General features: G+C 35.1%; 2 protein-coding genes and 1 pseudogene across 2 annotated transcripts in view; 1 reads left to right on the forward strand and 2 right to left on the reverse strand.

Moving 5' to 3' along the window:
• The window catches only part of LOC136806879 (GTP-binding protein 10-like), a 62,483-nt gene extending 46,642 nt beyond the window's left edge, over positions 1-15,841 (reverse strand). The window contains exon 1 of the mRNA XM_067063461.1: positions 15,806-15,841. The gene's annotated coding sequence lies outside the window, so the exon portion shown is untranslated. The remainder of the gene's footprint in view (positions 1-15,805) is intronic.
• Positions 3,023-5,780, reverse strand: LOC136806838 (solute carrier family 25 member 36-A pseudogene; annotated as a pseudogene).
• On the forward strand, positions 5,940-10,881 carry LOC136806850 (zinc finger CCHC domain-containing protein 10-like). Its single transcript, XM_067063424.1, has 3 exons — positions 5,940-6,061; positions 8,516-8,671; positions 8,961-10,881. Exons 1-3 carry the CDS (start codon positions 6,021-6,023, stop codon positions 9,166-9,168), a joined length of 405 nt encoding a protein of 134 aa, XP_066919525.1. The 5' UTR covers positions 5,940-6,020; the 3' UTR covers positions 9,169-10,881.
• Positions 15,842-20,909: the final 5,068 nt, after the last annotated feature.

Raw genomic sequence — 20,909 nt, forward strand, 5'->3', positions numbered from 1 at the left:
GGAGTTGGACGTGTCGGTAATTGGTCGTTAATGTCTTTTGATTTCTTTTATAAACTGTATCAAAAGAAATTCTAAGCTCACCCGATGAAATAAAGACTCTTTAGTAAAACTCAAGATTGCTCTGAACATTCTTAAATCTTAAAAGATATTAGCCTTCTACAATCCTGGACAGAACTGTTTGTCCACCCTCCTCCCCCCAATATCAGTGTTGATGTTGAGTCTTGTGAAGGTGCAAAAATTCAACTCCAACATTGATTTTGGGGGAAGAGGGGGGACTTGTCGGTGGAAAAGAGTTATTGGACACCAGTTTTGACCACGATTGTAATATAAATAATACGAAAATTAAATAAAACTTCGTCCGCGAAACAAGTTTATGTTCAATTTCGTTATCCGTTAAATTTTGTTTTGAAAAGATATTTTCTCAAGCCAGAAGATGAAAAGTTCTTTATAAGTACACATGATTTCAGACTCAATTTGTAGACATAAAATCACTGGAGAATTTTGGAGGAAAGTATCAAGCAATGGAATTCACCTTAAGAAGACATTGATCGAAAAATCTTATCATTTGATGAAGGATTGTCAAATTCACAGGCCTTTTTTAGTCCAAATATTTTCTTACACTGATGTAATGAATTGAATGAATCTTGTCTCAAATAATTTTTAAAACTTCAATGAGCCAATAAGACTTCACCCAAAGAGAATATAAAAACAAATGTTTTTATAGTATCTTTGCTTCACCTATGGCTCAATATATGAGTTTATGAGCATGCATACATCGTAACTTTTTTAATCGTAGGGCGAGCTGGGTTACAATAGCATACAGTATATGGCCCCCAATATGTAGGTTGAATTTGAAAGCTCTCTCAAATCAGCAGGAAAAGATATTTTATAAAACTTTTTCTGCTTTTAAAACTTCAGCATCTCTACTGTTTTTCCCAAAAGTTCTTTTCCCAACAACTTGAACAATATTTTTCAGTCGCTTGAGATAGCTTTTTTTCATGGCCCCCAATATGTGGGTCATAGGAATTTTTGCAATTTCTCCAGATATATTTGAGGTACAAGTATAAATTTTTGACCATAGTCTGGAAGTATAATTTGAAAGATGATGAGTATAAATTTGCTAGATAAAATGTTCACAGTATCCCTTGGTCGTTAAAATGTAAGTTTGTGGCCCCCAAAATGTAGGTCTACCTAAAATCAAACTGTATCGTCCAGTGATGTTAGAGTTGAAAACCATTGATATGTGCTTGTTCTCCTATAAATCTTCCAACTAACTGATGTAAAATTTAGTAATTTTGATAAAGGATTTAAGGATTTTCGATAATGCAAAGTCCAAACCGAAAATTTTGAAATTTTGAAAATGACTGTTTAAATGAAATGACGTTTTGATTGAATTTTTGAAAACCATTTTCTTTTGGAAATAATCATATTTGGGTATGGATTACGCTGTAAAAAAATCAGAATTAAAACTTGGCTCAATCCAAAGATACGAGTTATTTTTCTCTTATATTTTCCACGGAAACGATAATTTTCCCCGATTTTGCTGATTAAGCAAATATTATTGTATATGAAGTTGATTTTCTGTTGCAAACTATGAAGTTAAGTTGGTAGCAAAAGAATTCCACAGGTTTTAGCTATTACCCATCTTTAGAATTTTCAATTCTATTTATGCTAATTTAAGGGCCCCCAAAATTTGACTTAAAGATGCCATATCTTTCATTCAACTTCTCAAGATATAAAAACATCTGGTTTTTTGGAATAGGTATTAGGTGTAGAAAGCATCCTATACTCCATCTTCATAACTTAATTTCAGTATCTAAAGAGCTACAAAGAGTTAGATGTAATTTTTGGCAGATCTTGATGCAACATTTTTTCATTTAGAAGTAAATTAGCTACTCCAAATATGTTTTAGACCACCATAAAACATGTTTTTCTTAAAGAAGAAATACTAACCTACCAAAATAATCAAAAATCATTTCATTTTGACTAATCTACAGATCAGAATCCTCATTTGAATTAAAACCTACATATTGGGGCCATATACTGTACATCTCCTGTTTCTTTATACCTCCATGCTGCTTATATAGTAGGGGGAAATTTGTTCGTTTTTTTTAGGTTGCTCGATTTTTTTTAGTCAATCAAAGCACTTGTTATACATTTTTGGAAAGGGGTAGGGGAATCACTTACACTTTGGTGTAATTTTCGGACAAATATGACAGTCTCAGGCAAAAATCATAGGGTGAAAAATTAATGACAATTTTAGCTTGAGAAAACGGAGACCTGTTCGCTGTTGTATATTTTTGGAATGGCTGAAAAACACTATTTTTAAGGGTCAATATATTGAGTTAGGTACAGAAATCACCTATACTCGCAATATATCTCTAATCTTAATTTTTTGAGAGCTTCCCCTAGGGTCTACAATATATTAAGGGTCTAAAATACTAAATACTCATACTAATACCTTAACTTTTGCTCGCGCATATACGATCGTTTTCATAATGAGTGACAATCAGCTTGAGAAGAGTTCCTTACGCTCAAAAATGTTCGAGATCATGAAAACGTTTTGAACGTAAGCAAACGTTATTTTATGCTTAGGCCTCAAAACACTGTGTAAGCATTTCCCCATTTCTAAAGATAGAATATTACTACATGTGAACCGTTGCTTTATTATTAGAAGAACTACCGTAAATGTCATATCAAAGACTGGATTACGAAGAATACCACGGATGGGTTAGCGAATACCAAAAAATGATGTTCATTTATTCTATGGTGAAAAGCGTTTAGACGATTTTTACAAAGGCGAGACAATTGCATTGAACTGATGTCGATTCTTCTTTTAGCTCTAGAACGGTACTGCAGAAGCTTCAGCAGCAAAATATGTAGTCAAATCTACCCCCGAAAACATCAGGGTAGAACGTAAATTATTGTCCAAACGAAATAAACGTCGCAGCCAAAAACGAAGCCTTTTTAACATCTAGTATACTCTGAGATGTCCGTTCAAAAAGCGTAAAACGAAGAAAGATTTAGAAGTAGCAAATATTCATGAATTTTTAAACTCTACAAGATTTATAAACATCTAAACTTTATACAAAACTAATACATTATATAGAGACAGACTGGTACAAAATTATTCTACATCATAATAAGATTAGTAAACAGCTCAATCTAGGATATCGTTAAAATAGGGTAATATATATATGAAAATAATATCAATATCGTTTAAAATCTCTTACAGTATAGTAAAAATCACAGTTGAATGTTAAAGTTATACCCGGGTGACACAAAAGAACATTTGACGCCCAAAGTTACATAGTCTTACTTTAAATTTGACATATGACTTTTTAAGTTTGAGGTACTGCCAATTTTAATAAAAACTGGTCATATTATGAGCAGTACATGGCTTTTAAAAGTATTATCAACAATCATTTATGCCATAAAACGAGTCAATCCAAAAGCAATTTTCAAATCAATTACATGAAGTTAATACCTTTATTTTACATGACTTCTACCCTTTTTTAAATATGAATTTTAACTTCAAAAGCTTATAAATATGGCAAATACGAGACAGTTCTAGAAAGTTATTCCTCATAATTTTCAAGTAGACAATCCTCAGTTCATAAAAACTTGATTTTGAGCTTAACCAACACTTCATTTGGTCTCAGCAGGGATCCATCAAAAGTTTTTTTTAGCCACCCTGGCAGTATGATTGAATGATTAGCTTACACGTGATAGCTTTCGCAAAAGTCTGTAGGGCGTACAAGATCTCTCAATTTTTGCAAAAGTTGAGGAAGGTTCATGTTTTTCAGAATCTTAGAAACTTAAATGTTATGCATGTTGAAATTTAAGCAAGTTTAAGATTTTGATACTTAATCTCTATTCCACTTTCCTAATTTCCCACGCTCGAAAAATCCGATCTGTTTTTTTTTCGTACGAAAACTTTCAATTTAACGTCACGGTTTCACAAACGAGCAAAGTTAAGAGCTAACTTTTACGAACGGGGCTTTTGAATTTTAAAATAATTCGAAAGGATTAACTCTCACGACTCGTCCATTTTCCCCCCAGCTTTTCACCAAATTTTGTGAAGCAGAGGAAAAAAAACCGAATAATTTTATAATATTCAAGGCTGAGGAGTGAAGGTTAAGAAATTTCGTAGGTTTAAGAAAGATCCTTATTTGAGTGATTATTGTGCTGTTAACAGCTGTTAAAGATGTTTCTCTTTTACAGTATTTGTATAATAGACATTCACTAGCGACCTACCCTCCGTCCTCCTTGTTTGATGTTTGTTTTAATTTATATAGTTTTTTCAGAAATCATCAGACTGTTGATAGAATCCGATAAAATAAACAAAAGTTCATCCCTAGTAAAGAATGATCAGAAAATAAAAATCTGTAAAAGTTTCATGAGAAAACTTATCATAGAAAAAAAGTTATCTAGATCTAAAGTAATAAAAAATAAAATTGAAGCTATGCAGAGCATGTGCTTCAAATCTTAAAATTTATTGGTCTAAAAGATGAATTATAGCCTCATAAGTCAAAAAGGTCACTGCAGTGTGAGGTAATTGGCGTAATAAACTAGTGCCAAATCCACCATAAAGTCCAGCTCTTCCTTCCTCTCTAGCTACCAGCTTCAAACTCTGGAAAAAGTTTTTATATTTCAATCCTCCATTTACATCCAATACATCTTGCCTTAGCCTAGTCCTTATAACTTCATGGGGATACATTATGGTTGTGGCAAATATTTTTGAAACTGTAGCTGCATAAGTGAAATGTAGGGCTTGAAACTTCAACTTTTGTCCATCCATTTTCTTTGAAGAAATCATTCTTTTGAGCTCTTCATATAAAAGAAAGTAAATCACAGTTTCCAAGACACCCACATAAGATGCTGTAATTCCTCGAAAGAAACATTTCATTCCATGTTTTCGATAACCCCGCACAATGATTTGTCGGACTGTTTTATTTTTACCACTCAATTGCAACTTTGTCTTAATGTACCATACTGGATTTGTAACTGTACCAGTGAAAATACCTGCAGACATTGCAGAGAGTGAATGGACAACATGTTGATGAGATTGTAAAGTTGAATTTTGATACAACTTGTGCTTGGCAGTAGCATAGCAAAAGAAGTATGCTGATTTTGCTGGAACGATTCCTATCAACCCTGGTGTCAGGCCTTTGTACATGGATCTAATTCCTTCATTCTGAACCATATGTCTCATGTATGAAAAAAGCACTTGGAAATATCCAAAGAATGGCTTTCTCTGTACTTGAATGGCAGGTCCCCCAGCAATAGCAGGAGCTGTTAAGTTTGCACTTGCACCAACATAACTAAAATTTAGTTTTGTTGACATTAACCGTGTTTGTACAACATCCAGAGGACAAGTAACACATTGGGCAACAGTAGATCCTATCCCACCTGCTAGAAGATGAACAAATGGCCCGAGATTGGGTCGATTGGAAGATGAACTAGCAACTTCTTTTGTTGATCTGCTTGGGTCCTGGTGCTGCTGCGACATTTAAAATGTCCAATGTCTGGATCTCTAGAATCTTTTACTCTGTCTTGTATACTGATCTAGATGCATCTGGTTATAATTTCAAAGAAACAAAAAGAAAAAAAAAATATTGTGCTCCTCTTTATTGTCTTGTTTGTGTGCAGAAGATCTTTGTAGTTTGTACTTTTCAGACGTCTTTTTGTGTTTTTTTTCAACAAAAACTATGTTTTGAAAAAAAACTCAAGAATATATTTAAGTCGGGTCCATGTTTAACATGTTTGATATTCCGCGCGTTTTCATGCTTTTGATGATCAAAAACTTTGCATAAAATGATACTATTTTGTAATAGATTAATATTATTATTAAGTTCGACACGACTGAACTTTTGTGATCCGATTTACCAAAAATTGTGTAATTTTACCGATATTTTGAACCGGGATTATACGGGAATTAAAATGGCCACGATTTCACGTTCCTTTTGCTTTGCCTATTTCTTCTGTTTTCTTTTTTTAGTAAAGTTGAAGTTCAAGGAATGTCCTCTCTTGCTAGAAAATTTGCCTTGCAAAAGAAGAGGTTGGTATATTTTATGTTTTATTAGTCTTTGAAATTTGTTTCAAAACAAACAGGCAGTATGGGTATATCTCACTAGTCGGACACTTTTTACATTTTAGTGTCGTCTGACACGTACATATAACAAAACATTCCGAATCCAGACAAAATGGATATAAACTGATACGATAGACGCATAACGCCTATTTGATGGCAAATCTCCAAGGTTCAATGAGTTTAGAAAGAACAATGTCAATGCTGGTGTAAGTGCAAGAGCAAATTATTTTAGGAATCATGATTATATCTTATATCCTTGTCAAGACCCAATGCCAAGGGCAGTAACTTTCGATGGGTCAGGACCCTGTTTTCATGTATACCCGGGGGGGGGGCACTGGGTTTGCGGACTGACGGTATGTGCGGGCCAAAAATTGGCTTTTAAAATTACACCCTTACAGTGCATGCAGCAAAAATCAGTGAAAATCATACCCTTAGAGTGCATTTTCCCCCAAATTTTCGATCCCTTTCGTGCAAAAAATGGTCAAAATTCTAGCATTTTTGGTCAAAATATCTAGATTTTTCAAGAATTTTCTGAAATTTCTACCCTTACAGTGCATCTCTAGTTTTTCCGACCCTTACAGTGCATTTTAAACATATTGGAAAAGGTACCCTTAGGACCCGCACATACCCGTCGGTCCTTTTGCCCAGCTGCCCCCCCCCATCAATTGTCTCCATCGTTTCGGTAGACTCTGGAGTTTATGGATGGAATATCTTGGTTAGGCCGATGAAATTTACATATGAGTTTACCGTCGGCCGCCCGCATCTCTAAAAAGCACCCGCATGAAAATTTCATTATCTTCAAAATTCCTAAAATTTTCATTATTTCTATAGTTCTTTATGACTACAACCTCCATCGTTGTTAAAATCGTCTCTACGCAGGATTCCCTCTACGCGTGACCTTTTTCCCAGAGTAAACACGGGTAAACAAAGAAGATTTTTTACAGAAAATGTGACCGCCCTCAATCCTACAACTACAGCGGGCGTCACGCCCATCTATCTGCCTAACCGCCCTGGCGGCCATTTTAGTTTTTTGCCAAATCTAGCGCCACTGTAGCAATCGATCTTTATTTTTTGTTCGCAAAACATGCGGAGGGTTGAAGCGAAGCAAAATTTTTTATTTTGAGAGAGAATGGTTAGCAGAAATGGTGGATAAGGTGCTGTTGGGAAAATAATGAATAATGAATAATGAAATCATGCCGCATCTATTTTTGGGTAAGTTCACGACGGTAAACTCATATGTAAATTTCATCGGCCTTAGAAACAGAGAGTATACACCTACAGTGTTGTTGGTTCAAAACGTCAGCTTTATCTTTGTCATTTACCACAAAGTTATCTCACAGATTCTTTCTTTTGATGCATTTGCTGATTTGTAGAGCTTCTTTTTGTTTTATTTAGCTTTTTTAGCTAATTTAGCTCTAGCGTTTTTGTCTTGTGCTGACTGACATGCCCTTTTGCATTATTTTACAATTGCTTTGTATTTGTCCCAGTCAGTATATGGTGAAGATCAGAGATCTGACCTCAAGGAGAGAAAGTGTTGAAAATACTAAATAAAATAAAGATGAAACATAAAAAGGGACTAATATTTTTATAATTATGTTTTTTCCATTTTTTTTGAATTTTTCTAAATATATAAATCAAACCAATCAAACATTCTGTCAAGAAATGAGAATTTTATGCGAAAAAGAACCAACAAACCAATAGACATAAAGTTTAAAAAGCCAAGCAGAAAAACAAAACAGCAATCACATAAACACAAACACCAAAAACCACTCAAAAACCCAACAAATGCAATCTCGAGTCCCCGACTTGCGACAGGCGCAGCGGCTTTAAACATGTTTTAAGGACATCCAACACTCAGCCTCCCCAGATTCCATAACCCTGAACCAACCCGCAGTCCAAACAAACTAACAAACATAGAAAAATAAACAAAAACTCGCACACAAATACAAAGAAACAAAAAAGGGGTTAAACAACAGACAAAACAAACAAGTTCAAAGAGACAAGAACAAGACAAACGACAAAAAAAACACAAATTTTCAAAAAGTTCGACACCTAAAGTCCGAAATGCCGTGCAGTCGTCCGCACGGGAAAGAACGAAAAAGAAATACACAGCTTTGTGCATTTCCCTTGTTTGTAAAGACGTTTTTTGCGCTGTGATAATTGTTTGCACTTTCTGGTTATCCAGCTTTGGGAAAGCTGTTTGGTTGAGATGGTTAAACTAGGCTTAGATAGCCCCCAGCAGTTTGCGTGAATGTGTGAATGGGCTTTTTCACTTGCGTGAATGCGTGAATTGGAAAGCTTTGCGCGAACAAAAGTTGCGTGAATTGCAAAAAAATATTGCATGAATGCGTGAATTGAAGATCCACTGAGATACACACTATGAATTTGTAGAAATGAAACTGTTTTTATATCATGTTTTAGTTCCCAAGATGCAGAAAAACATCGTTGTCAAAAGTGTTTGCAATACGGCCATTGGACATATGAATGCACCAACCAACGAAAATATGTCCAAAGAGAATCTAGATCAAAGCAACTCACTAAGAAGATTAAAGCCATGAAAGAGAAAGAAAATAAAAGGTAATTTTTTGAAACTGTAGTTCAGATATTTGTTCAAACTTTTTATAGTTTTAGGAGTTTTAGGGACTCGATTAAATGTTTCCTGAATAAGGATAAAAGTAATTATGCTGAATTAAAGCTTGATGCAAAATCCTTTTGATATTATTATTGTTGTTTTAAACGAGCTCAATTTCCCAATGGTAGGACCCCTTGAATTCTATAGAAATTATTGGGTTGCTGAAATAATGATAGGTAAGAAATTTCATTTAGTTGTTTTATTTAAGTAAAATCTTTTTATTTACTTTAAAAGTGTACAAGATATGATAAAAGAGAAGGAGAAGACGTCAGATGCAGACGATGAGAATGACAGCAGCAGTAGCAGTAGTGACTCGTCATCTTCCTCATCTTCATCTTCCAGCAGTTCCAGCTCCTCTGATAGTGAACAAGACGACCAAAATAGAAAATCTTCAAAGAGGAGAAAGAAAAACAGTAGTTCTTATCGTCGTAAAGAGAGATGATGCGAATAAACTTTGCTTGTATTGGTGTAATTGTTCTAAACTTACACTGTGGAATATCAGTTCGTTGTTGGCTTACATACAATAAAAAGATTGGCTTCTACAGCTTAATACCTTTCTAAGATAAAAAACAGTTCTGGTATTGCTTCACGATGCATGGACAGAAATTTCCGCCAGCAACTCTTATCGTGAGGAAATTTCTGATGAAGAATGTGAACAATGAGTTCAGATGAGTTTTATCCATCATGACTATCTAAATTACTAATTCTTGGCATGAAGGCTATATTTTTTGAAAGGAACCATTTCTTAGGACTTAAGATCGATTTCATATGCTTAGAAAAAAGTACAGACGTTCATAAATTCGTGATATGCACCATTGCAATGTCTTCCACAGACCCAACAGCTGATTGGTTGAGAGTGACGTATTGACTGACTTTACGTCACTTACAACCAATCAGGTAATGGGTCCGTAATGTAATGTCAGAAGACATTGCAATGGTGCATATTATGAATAAAGGAAATGGAATCCTTTATATCTTTTCGGTAATCAGAATAAAGGATCTTTCTTTAGAATCGTCAAATAATTTCTTATTGAATAGATTATTTAATTCCCACAGCAGTTAAATTAACTTTTTTCTTCAATTACTCAATTACTCCAGGTCCCAAATAAACGCCCCCCCCTGCTTATTAATTTTAGACCTTATTAGGACCCCCCTCGTTTATTAATTTTCAAGAATATTTTCAGCTGTCAAAGAGAATGAAGGCCCCTTATTTTGCTCTAAATAACCTGATTTTAGCCTATATTTACCTTATTTTTGGGTTTTCAGAAATACATTTTCCAACCCCCCGGCAATTAGGTCTCCCCCCGTTTATTAAAATCTCGAAACCCCCGTTTATTTGGAACCTAAGACTAATTAATTACTCGTAAATGCGATCTGGTAGGATTACCTCAAAAAAGATCCCAACCATGAAATTAATGTGCCTGCATGGGTCCTAGAACCAAAAGAAAAACCCTAAATCTACTTAAGGCGTACAAACTTTCGCGAGAAGAAACTTTCGCAAGGTCGAAAAATCGCGAATTTGACAAAAAAAAATTTTTAGTAGAAAATTCATGTTTTCGGTACATAAAACTAGATTTTTGATCGTTCAAATGTATTCAAACCACAATTGATGGACTTTTACACAATATCTACATTAAATTTTACCCTTGTTATCATCAAAGAGGAAAATTTGAGTAAGTTTAAAGTTTTCGAAAAGTTTTGGACCCATCTCACGATGACATAAATCTTCAATACAAATACCTACAAACAATTAAAAAAAAAATTTATTTAGGCTATTTAATCTGAATGATCATGAAAAGTTAAAAAGGAAAATGAGGTTGTTTTAATTTCGTCAATTAGATCCCTCAAATGGTCAGAGACCGCCCAAAATATGCCATATTTCCTGTTGGCGTCATCAACTACCCAGACGATTTACAGTTTTAATTTAGGCCAAAGATCGGGTCTCGAAAAGTACTAACTGAGCTGAAAATGATATGGTGCATAGGCTCTTTTTGGCTAAATCGCGAGATATTTGGGTTTTAAGATCAATGATTTTTGATTAGTCGGCAAAACTTTTTGTGCATCAGTTGTAAAATAGTAAAAAAAATATGTAGGGGCAAATTTTTTATTTTATGCAATTTATCAAGAAAAGACTTATAATTGACTAATGCAAGGAGTTTTAACGACACAATTATTACGGGGGAGATACTTGATGTCGAGTACCTAATAGCCGTTCCCCCGCTAATTAATTTTTCGAAAAGTTTCCACCCAGGACATTCTTATTCCAACCACCCCCCGCTTATTAATTTTTGGGAAAATGATTTTGAAAGTTCCTTCTTTTGTCCTAGTTCTGCTGTATTAGCCTCCTTTAAAAAAATTTTGAAATATTCCCAATACCCCCGGCTATATTAGGTGTACCAGAGAGTAGTCAAAATGGAATATGCTAGAAGGGTCCTATTTTTACACCCCTGAAAGTCTCTTTAAGGATTACAAAATTCACTCCCTTAAATTCGCTCTCTCGAAATTTCCGATCTCAACAAAGGGGTCGCGATTTTTTAAATTTAGACCAAAATCAAGTGAAAATCAACAAAAATTTTGGGGAACAGTCTCTCTTAGGGCCCCAAAAACATAAATTTGTTTCTCTCTCTAAGAGTTGGTTTTCGATTTTTGATATACCCGTCACCTCGCAAACCTTGATCGGCTGACAAGAAAGTTCAAATAAAACAAGTAAACTAGTCATAGCTTTCACTAAATGCCCCCACATAAAGATCGCTTTAATGCTTTAAAGATTAAACATTAAAAAATAATCAGGAATAATTGATTGCTTTAATTATTGATTGATTGGTTGATTGAGGCGTTTGTTTGAAAAAAAAATTATATTCCATTATAAAAAAATACATACTTGAACAATTCATGCAGCTTGATAACTTAATAAAATTTAAGGAAAAGCTGGAAAAGCCTCTCAAAAATATATTTAAAAAGTTATGGTATCATTATCTTACTGATTTTCACATTTCCTGTTTGTTTGTTTTTCTCCTAGTTTCTTTCTTATAACGATATATGTCATGATTATTATTCACTAAATAGACCTTTTCTAATAATGTTCTAGTTCTAGTTCTAGTTCTAGTTTTATATTTGCATAAGACAAATAAATGCCTAATCTCGCAAATTCTACGTAAAAATACAAAAATGAAAAGGTTTAATAGCTAAGATAAAGATATAAAAAATTAGAATAAATAGGTAGTTTATACAATTTTAAATTAGATTTATTAGATTAAAATTCATAAAAATTTAGAAAAGTTAAAAACAGTACAGTAATAAAAAGTGTGTTAAAAATAGTACACTAATAGGGGACGCACAATTAGCAGGGTCACATGAGAAAGGTGTTCAAAAGCTGAAGGAGAGCACAAACTAGAATCGAGGTGAAACAAGAGTCCAGCTGGTCGCTAGAGGATAATGTAGCAAAAAAACATGAGTATGAGCATAAAGTCAGTGGAAAAACGGGCGCAGATTAAGTGTACACTAGAATATTAAGCTATCGATAGAATTTTTGAGTTCTTTTTCAGTTTTCAAATTTGCTCTAATTGGTAATTTGTTCCATATTTTGATGGTAGATGGAAAGAATGAGTTTGAATAGCATTTAATCCTGCCCAGAATGGGCTGATATTTCACATTTTTACAACGCTGTCTAGCTGGGTGAATGCTGCTGTCAACGAATTTGTTTCCTGACAAAATATCAAATAACATTTTCAATTTCGATTTGGATCTCCTTGTTTCCAGTGTTTCGAGTTTAAGTGATTTCCTTAGATCGTTTGGGCTGACTTCTGAACTCCATTCCCTACAGATCCAGCGGATAGATTTTCTCTGAATCATTTCAATTTTCTGGGTAAGGGATTGGTTTTCAGTGGGATCCCATACAGTGTTGGCATATTCCACCGTTGGTCTGATAAAAGTTTTATAACACTTCAGACGTGTTTCTTTGTCTGCCATTGATAGGTTCCTTTGAAAGAATATTCGGGTGTTATTTGCTTTGGAAGTGGCAAGATCAATGTGATTCTTCCAAGAGAGATTATTCGAAATTACGACACCGAGATATTTAGCTTTGTTAACAGTTTGAGCTGTTGACCATGGATTTCATAGGTTTTATCATGAATTTTTCGTTTGTTGGTGACTCTGAGGTTAAAACATTTGTCTGGGTGAAACTCCATGGACCATTTGTTTTCCCATTTTACCAATTCGTCTAGGTCTTTTTGAAGCTTTTCGCAGTCTTCCTGTGTGTGTATTGAGCGGTAAAGATATGCGTCATCGGCAAACAGCGCAATTTTCGATTTTACTTCAAGTGGCATGTCATTTATATAGATTAAGAATAGCAGTGGACCGAGGACAGTTCCTTGGGGGACACCTGAAATGACGTTTGAAATTTTGGAGGATTTCCCACGAACAACAACACATTGGGTGCGATGAGATAGAAAGTCTGTAACCCAAGTTAGGACGTTGCCATGTACTCCATAATGTTTAAGTTTAATAATTAGTTTACGATGGCATACCTTATCGAAGGCTTTACTGAAATCAAGTAAAATACTGTCAACTTGTTCTTTGTTGTTGATAGCTCTAGCGAGGGTATCAATGGTTTGAAAGCAATTGGGTCTCGCACGATCTTTTCTTGCGAAAGCCATGTTGAGTATCTGTAAGACAGCTGTTCTCCTCGAGGTGGTTGATGATGTGGCTATGAACGATGTGTTCTAAAACTTTGCAGGTGACAGACGTCAAGCTAATCGGTCGATAATTTTCTGCTTTGGACCTATTTTTGTTTCCTCCTTTGAAGATTGGACTGACTACAGCATGTTTCCAATCAGTGGGTATTTTCCCTTGCTTTAATGATGCATTGAATAATAGGGTGAGACCGTCAGCAACTTGGTCAGCTGATTCCTTTAGAATACGGGCTCCGATTCCGTCAGGACCGCTAGCTTTAAAGGGATTCAATTCGTTAAGTAGTTTTACGACTCCGTTTTTGGTAACAATGATGTCATTGATCTTTTTTCCTTTAGGGCCTAATGGTGTTGGGGTTGTACCATCATCTTCTGTGAAGACACTTGTGAATTGGTTATTTAGAATCTCTGCTAGTTCCTCCTCTTTGGTATGGATTTCGTTGTTTTCACCCAAGAGAGGTGATAAACCACAAATGTCTGTTCTTTTGGATTTCACAAATGAGAAGAACTTCTTGCTATTTTTCTTATCATTGCAAATGTTTTCTTTGATGTAGGTGTTGTATACGTTTTGGCAGGTCTTTCTTGCCAATTTTGCTGCCTCCTGGTATCTTTTCCAGTCTCGATCAAGTTTAGTTCTTTTGTATACTCGGTATCTTCTTGACTTTTTTCGAACTGCCTTTTTGCATACTACGTTAAACCAGGGTTGATTGAAACGCTGAGATGTGGTCTTTGTTGGTACATGTTTGTCCTGCGCATTCGAGATAATTTGCTTGAACGTTTCCCAACATTTATCGATGTCTGTTTCTGTAGTGTTTGTTGTGCAGAAGTTTTGTATACCTTCAGTCATATCCTTTTGAAGGCCTTCTATATTTGCCCGATGCCAAACATAGATCTTGCGTTGGATAGGTTTCGATTTTTGGGGATGGCAGAAAACATCAGCAATAACAGCTGTCTCATGGTCACCAAATCCTTCATACGGCTCACATTTGTTAGTAAGACCAGGTCGGTTCGTTAGAATTAGGTCAAGTATGGCTTTTTTCCGAGTTGTGAAGTCAACAAGCTGATTGAGATTTAGAGCATCGAAGGCTTCAAGGAAATCTTCGTTTAATTGTTTTGAGTATTGGCTTCTGACAATAGTGTTAGATTCCCAGTCTATGTCTGGAAGGTTGAAGTCTCCACAAATCCAGTGCGGGTTCAGTTTATACTTTTTCACAGTGTTGGAAATATCTTTAATTAACTGAATGTTGTAAGAAGCATCACTTGATGGGGGTCTGTAGCAGGCTGTGAGAATTACTGGCTTCTCATAGGATTCTATTTTAATTGATACAATTTCAGATTTTTGCTGCGGAAGTTCTTGAACTAGGAGGTTATCTTTGTGGATGACGATTTCTCCTCCTTTTCCATCTATGCGATCCTTTCGAATGGCGAGGTAATGCTTTGGAAGGAATTGAGAGTTGCTAATGTTACAAGACAAGTGAGTTTCAGAGCCAATTAGAACGTCTATGTCGTTTTTATGTAAATAGTTTCCAAGCAGAAGTTTTTTGTTCCAGATACTTTGGAAATTGCACACAACGACACGTAGATGGTTGACTTTCTTTTTCTCGGGTGTGATATCGTTGGTAGAGGTTGAGCTGCAGGACGAGATCGAGGTATCGAATAGACTATAAGAGATGTCTGCTAAAGCACAACTTGGACAAAGCCATTCTAAACTCTCCTCTTGGATGTGGCATTGATAGATTTGATCATCCATGTTGGTACATTTAAGGTGAAACCACTGGTTACAGAGGTCACAAGCGATAGAAGCACCAGAAGAAACTGCCTTTTGACATTCACCACAGGGATATTTCAACTTCTGTGATGGGCCAGGGTTGAGTTCGACAGTACCACTAATGATTAATAGCATCTGCTGTAATATGGCACTTGTTTTCGTCTTGCATGGGTGGTATCGATTTTCCTGATAAGTAATAGCAAAGGAAAACAGCGAGATTTCATTTTTAGAGAGAACTTTGCAGCAAAGCAATGAGTTTGCTTGGTTCAAAGGTATCTGACATTCAGTTAGTTGCCAGGATAACATAGCAATGAGCAGCAGTCGCGAGAGAATCATTGTTGTAAAAGATTAGTTTATATACGATAGAATAAGATAGAGTAAGAGGTACCTGCTCAGCTGCACGTGGATCCAATCACACGCACAGCTGGTCCTTGGTTATTTGCCGAGACCTCAGTAGTATTCTGCTTTTTCGTTTGTATTGGACACTTGGCCAGATTTCCTCGTCCAGTCTGTCAGTTCCAAACCAGGGCGTCTTGTAGTAGTGTATTTTATAACTTTTTTAGTTTCTTTTTCTTTTTAGTTCGCTGAAAAAGATGGCTCCACCAGGTTTCCCAAGGTTTTGCCTTATTCACTAATTCTTAATGGAGTGAATTTTTTTATCTGTGTCGCAGACATCTTAGATTGTAGACAAAATATATGGACATACGCAGTGAATAAATCCACAAGGTAACCAATCAGAAATAGCTTTTTTTTTTCATTGGCTGCTATATTTCAACATTTCTCTATTGCTACTTTGCCTAATAAACAAAAGTCAAGAGGATACTGCGTATAAAATTTATCAAAAAGTTCTGCGTCATCTTAAGTTGGGTGAAATAGAAACTCACTTATCCTAGTTAAGGCCCGGGCTCCACTAGCGTACGCTGTGATTGCACTTCTCAAGTAAAATCTTCTATGTTGTTGGTCAAAAGAAAAGTAAAGGAATGCCATTGTGGTTCATTCAGACGTACAGTCGGGAAAAGTTAAAATGCGCCTAAATTTCTTTTCAAGTGCATAGTCCTTTTTCATGATGCAATCTTTTCTCCAAGCTGATCGCAGCGCAGACAATGAAGAGACGTGCCTTCAGGAAGCTAGACTTTTTGAGTTTATAGCTAGCAATATACTTTCCCTTTATGGTGTTTCTATATGACTGTCTGTGTACCTAGTCTCCTAGTCTAACCATCGTTAAATGCCTTCGGGAAGGTCTCTCCTAACTTAGAAAGCCAGAATTTGGAGCACCAAACCACTGGAGCGTAAGTTATTTAGGCTATCACAACTGCATGAAAAAGTTTAACGTACGCATGTAAAGTTTAACGAGTAAAACAAACTTTTTTCAGGTTTTTGAAAAAGATTTACCACACTGAAAAGACGTAAAAACACTCTAAGTGAGGTAAATTATTTTGAAGACCAAAAGAAAAAGTCAACCACGTTTGGATTCAACTTTACATATGCGTACATTCATCTTTTTTGTACTTTGCCGGTTGTTTTACTAAGTTAAGATAAGAAGGACTTTCTCAAGTTACGACCATATATGTATTTAGAGCTCAAGAAGCCCTATAAACAGTAAAGGTAGTTATCAATAAAATGACAGACAAAAATAAATTAGAGTTTGAACAAAAATATCAAATGTACATTTGAAAACTTAAGCAAATTTCTTTAAAGATTCTGGAAAAAGAATTGAAATCATTGCTGAAGTGAACTTCTGACTAAATTACAGTAGTTAGTATTCAGTTTCAAAGACAAGAAACAAAATTTGACATACAAAACACTTTTTCTAGTCAATGAATCAGCTCATCATCATCATAACCAGTCTGCCATTTTGTTTGTTTTGATTTGCACAAGTAATATTGTAATTCGTGTTATATCATACACTGTTTTGATTTGCATTTATAACACTCGCTTCAGCTTTTCAAAGCTAAATCAAAACTAAAATTGTAATATGTAATAATGATAATACCATATAACGTAATATGAAAATATGCATACTACCGTCCCGGAAAAATACCGAACATTTACGGAAGAGACTAACTACGGATATGCTTGCGCGACAACAACAACAACAACAAAACAATTCGCAAAATTTTGAGATTCCAGTCCAATATCTATGCGTGAAACTATGAGAGCCTCCTCGTCGCTACGCTCCTGCGGGGGCAAAAACGATGTTGGAGATTAAAATTGGTGGATAAATTAAAGCCATTACATGAATTGGGCTCTTTCAGAAAATGTCCGTACATCGGACTTGCTCTGTTTGGGGAAATCTATTTGAGAGTAATTTTGAATGTCTAGGGGTCAACTAATGTTTGTCCGCCGGGGGGGGAGGGGGGTTAGAGTTGCTATCTGAGGGGTTAAAAGTCACAATGTCCGGGGGATAATTTTCCAAAAAATGTTATCCTCCACTCCCCATATTCAAATTTTTTTCTTAAAAAGCGTATTTCTCAAAAGGTTAGAAAATATGCAGCCTGTATAAAAATTTATAGTTTAAGTATAAACTTATTTCTTTTTTTATGATTTTTGTTGGCGAAATGTACTGACTCGGCAAAAATCATATTAATGAAATTTGGGAAATTGGGTCCACCATGGGTTCATCCATATAGTATATACACGAAAAAAATTCTACATTTTGGACCACCTTGTGCGTAAAGAACAATTGAAATGACGTACCACTTTGCTATGTGAACCGACGGTATTTGCGGCGAAAAAATTGGCTATAAGAATCGCACCCTTACAGTGCAGCAAAAAATCGGTGTAATTCATACCCTTACAGTGCATTAACCTCAAAATTTCAGCTCTTTAGGAGAAAAAAAATCAGAATTTTTGGCAAACATATCTTTAACCGCCGCACATACACGTCAGTCAATTTGCCTGACTGTCCCCGGGGTTTTACTTAAATAATTTAAGAAAAAAAATGTAGTGTACCTGAAGGGAACTAATTTTCGTGGAACTAATTTTCGCGGAAGACACCCATTTTTTTTGCTATTTTGAGTAATTTCAAAAAATTCCGCGAAACACGAATATTTTTAGGATTTCACATGTAAAATTTGTCTTTTTAAGGCAGAATAAGCCATATTGTAAACAAAAAAATCCTTTCAACCGCAAAATTAAATTCTGCGGAACTTCCGAATTTTGAACAGTGAAACGCGAAATCGAATTCCGCGAAAGTTTCTTCCCTTAAGGTACCAGATTATATAACTCCGTGAATGAGTGAGTTAAATATCATTTATTGCATCCGTCGTTTTTCAATTTCTAAGGTACAATCTGACGTTTTTGTCGAAAGTTGAAACCAAACAGTGGCTGACTACAATTCTGTCATAATAAAAAGTCATTTTACTTGAAAGGGGAATTGAAGTCCTTTTGACTTACACCATGCTTACACTAAATATTTTTATTTTCAGTCGAAATATTGTGACTAAAATTCATCCACAGAGATTCAGCGACACTATGGTTACACGAAAACTTCTTGAGTGGGAAGGTAACGGCTGCAGCAATCTGATTATCCGTTAATGAGATTCACAAAGGGTGATTTCTCACCAGGTAAGTTATGGCATGTCTCAAAAACATGAAATTACCGTAATTTTTGGAAAGCATTAGCCGGCAGAAAATTAGCAAACCATTGATTTAATACGAAAGGAACCATGATGAAGTTTCCCTGTAGGGGTTTTACGTAATTGTTTACGCCCTAATTTTCGCGAAAAACCAATTCCCTTAAGGTATTTTCGAATGTATGGTATGTTTAGGTACAGTATATGTTTTAGAGACATGCCATACTTAGCTGAACTTAAAGTGTTGAGGTGTGTACAAGCCCTTTCACCAAATGACCATGAATTAAATTTACTAAAATGCTATGGATGGAAATATGAAGGGAAACATGAATGACTAATTTGGTTTCATTTTTCTTTGTTTACTGCCAATAATCTAAAAATATTAATTACATAGTTTATAATGAAAAAACATTACTAGTATTGACCCTTCGTGCTTTTGAACCCATTTTCTCTGATATAAAATTAAGATTGCTATGAAGAGGAGAGGATGTGGAGTTTTATCATTCATTTTGTCAGTGGCAACATTGTAAGCTACTTGATGCAACCCCGCCTATGTTCATTAGCGAAAAATTCTACCCGCAAAAATTTGTACACCTAACATAACTTAAAGGAAGAAATTTTGGCGGGAATTTAATTTGGCGGTCAACTTGAAAATTTAAATTTGGCGGGATTTTAATTTGGCGGGCGAAGGACATTTTTGTTAAAAAAAAAAGCCATTTAAAAAGGAAATATCTGTTTTAAAGCCTGAAATAACACAAATTTTGGGGGATAAATAGAGCAACTTAAATTTGGCGGGAATTTAATTTGGCGGATGACGAAAAAAACTAAATTTGGCGGGAACTTAATTTGGCGGATTTTGACCAAATCCGCCAAATTTTCTTCCCGCCAAAATTTCTTCTTTTAAGGTAGTCATTTAAACACTATACCCACCTTTTGATAAGAATCACAAGGTTTGAATTTACAAACTTTTGTTAAAAGGAACAAATATTCTTGAATGACCCCGAAGTTAAGTAAAATAGGCGTTTCGCTTTAAGAAATTTTTATTTCAAGACACGGCTCTGATAATTACCAAATGTGTTTTTGTCAAACTACTCGATGTCTTACATCATTTTTCTGTCAGGAGGACATGGCAAGGAACACTTTAGAAGTAAGTTCCTCTTTTCAAAGTTCTTTAAAATTCAATTAAAATTTAAAAAATTCAGGGATAAACTCAATCCTCAGGACAGTCGACTCTTATCATCCATAGGGAAAGGGTACGTTTCGAAAGAATTAATCTAATCTAATTCTTCACTTTTTACCGACAAATGTTTTTGAAAACGAATTTTTAGCGAATTCTTAACCAGAGTAACGTCAATTTTTTGGAGTAATTAAGGCTGGAAGACACCGATAAAATAAGCAATCGTTGGGTGGAAAATAGCGACCAGTGCGAGCAGTCTGGAAAGAAACGGCGCGTGCACAATCACGTGACTTATACATGATTTCTGGGTTGCGTACTGTACATAGTTTTGATATTCGTTCTATACGTATATTCAGTAGCGGAAAGACGTAAAAAGTTTTTTATCTAAAATCTAAAATCTTAAATGTTTCTACGTTTTTACTGATATTTATGATATAGAGTAGACTGGAGTCGTTTATAATGCATGTAATACTAATAATAAACACAAATAATGATACGGGATTTAGTTTGTATAAACGACTGGAAGAATCCGGTGTTCCAGCCTTATAGATACCGGGCCTAGCTACGCAGAAACTTGCGTAGCGAAAAAACAATTTATCAAGCAACAACAAACTCTCAAAATAAAATCAACTCAAATGAAACATTTTTAACACACAAATCCACACACATTTTATTTTCAAGAACTTTTTTTGAGCGGGAAAAAATTTTAATTGCGATATTGACACTTTTTTTTTGTTTGGAGTTAGTGCACAAAGGTTTCTAGACGACTAAAATTTACTTTTTTGCTTTATTTCTAATATGTCTGAATTAGTCGTCTAGCTTGCTAGACTAGATATAGAGGTATTAAGACTAAGGAAGATTTCACATGGCGCCCGATGAAGGACAAGAAAACCAAACAAACACTGATCATTACCGAAGAATCAATGACAAAAGCCAGCTATCAAAAATTGAAAACATTGTTTAATTTGTTGGAAG

The sequence above is a fragment of the Clytia hemisphaerica genome, unplaced genomic scaffold, assembly GCF_902728285.1.
Source record: "Clytia hemisphaerica strain Z4C2 unplaced genomic scaffold, Clytia hemisphaerica genome assembly, whole genome shotgun sequence".
Taxonomy (NCBI): domain Eukaryota; kingdom Metazoa; phylum Cnidaria; class Hydrozoa; order Leptothecata; family Clytiidae; genus Clytia; species Clytia hemisphaerica.

Coding starts and splice junctions, on each gene's coding strand:
- LOC136806850 (XM_067063424.1), top strand. CDS start 6,021: ATGTCCTCTCTTGCTAGAAAATTTGCCTTGCAAAAGAAGAG. Junction 6,062..8,515: donor TTTGCCTTGCAAAAGAAGAG/GTTGGTATATTT, acceptor ATCATGTTTTAG/TTCCCAAGATGCAGAAAAAC. Junction 8,672..8,960: donor AAAGAGAAAGAAAATAAAAG/GTAATTTTTTGA, acceptor TTACTTTAAAAG/TGTACAAGATATGATAAAAG.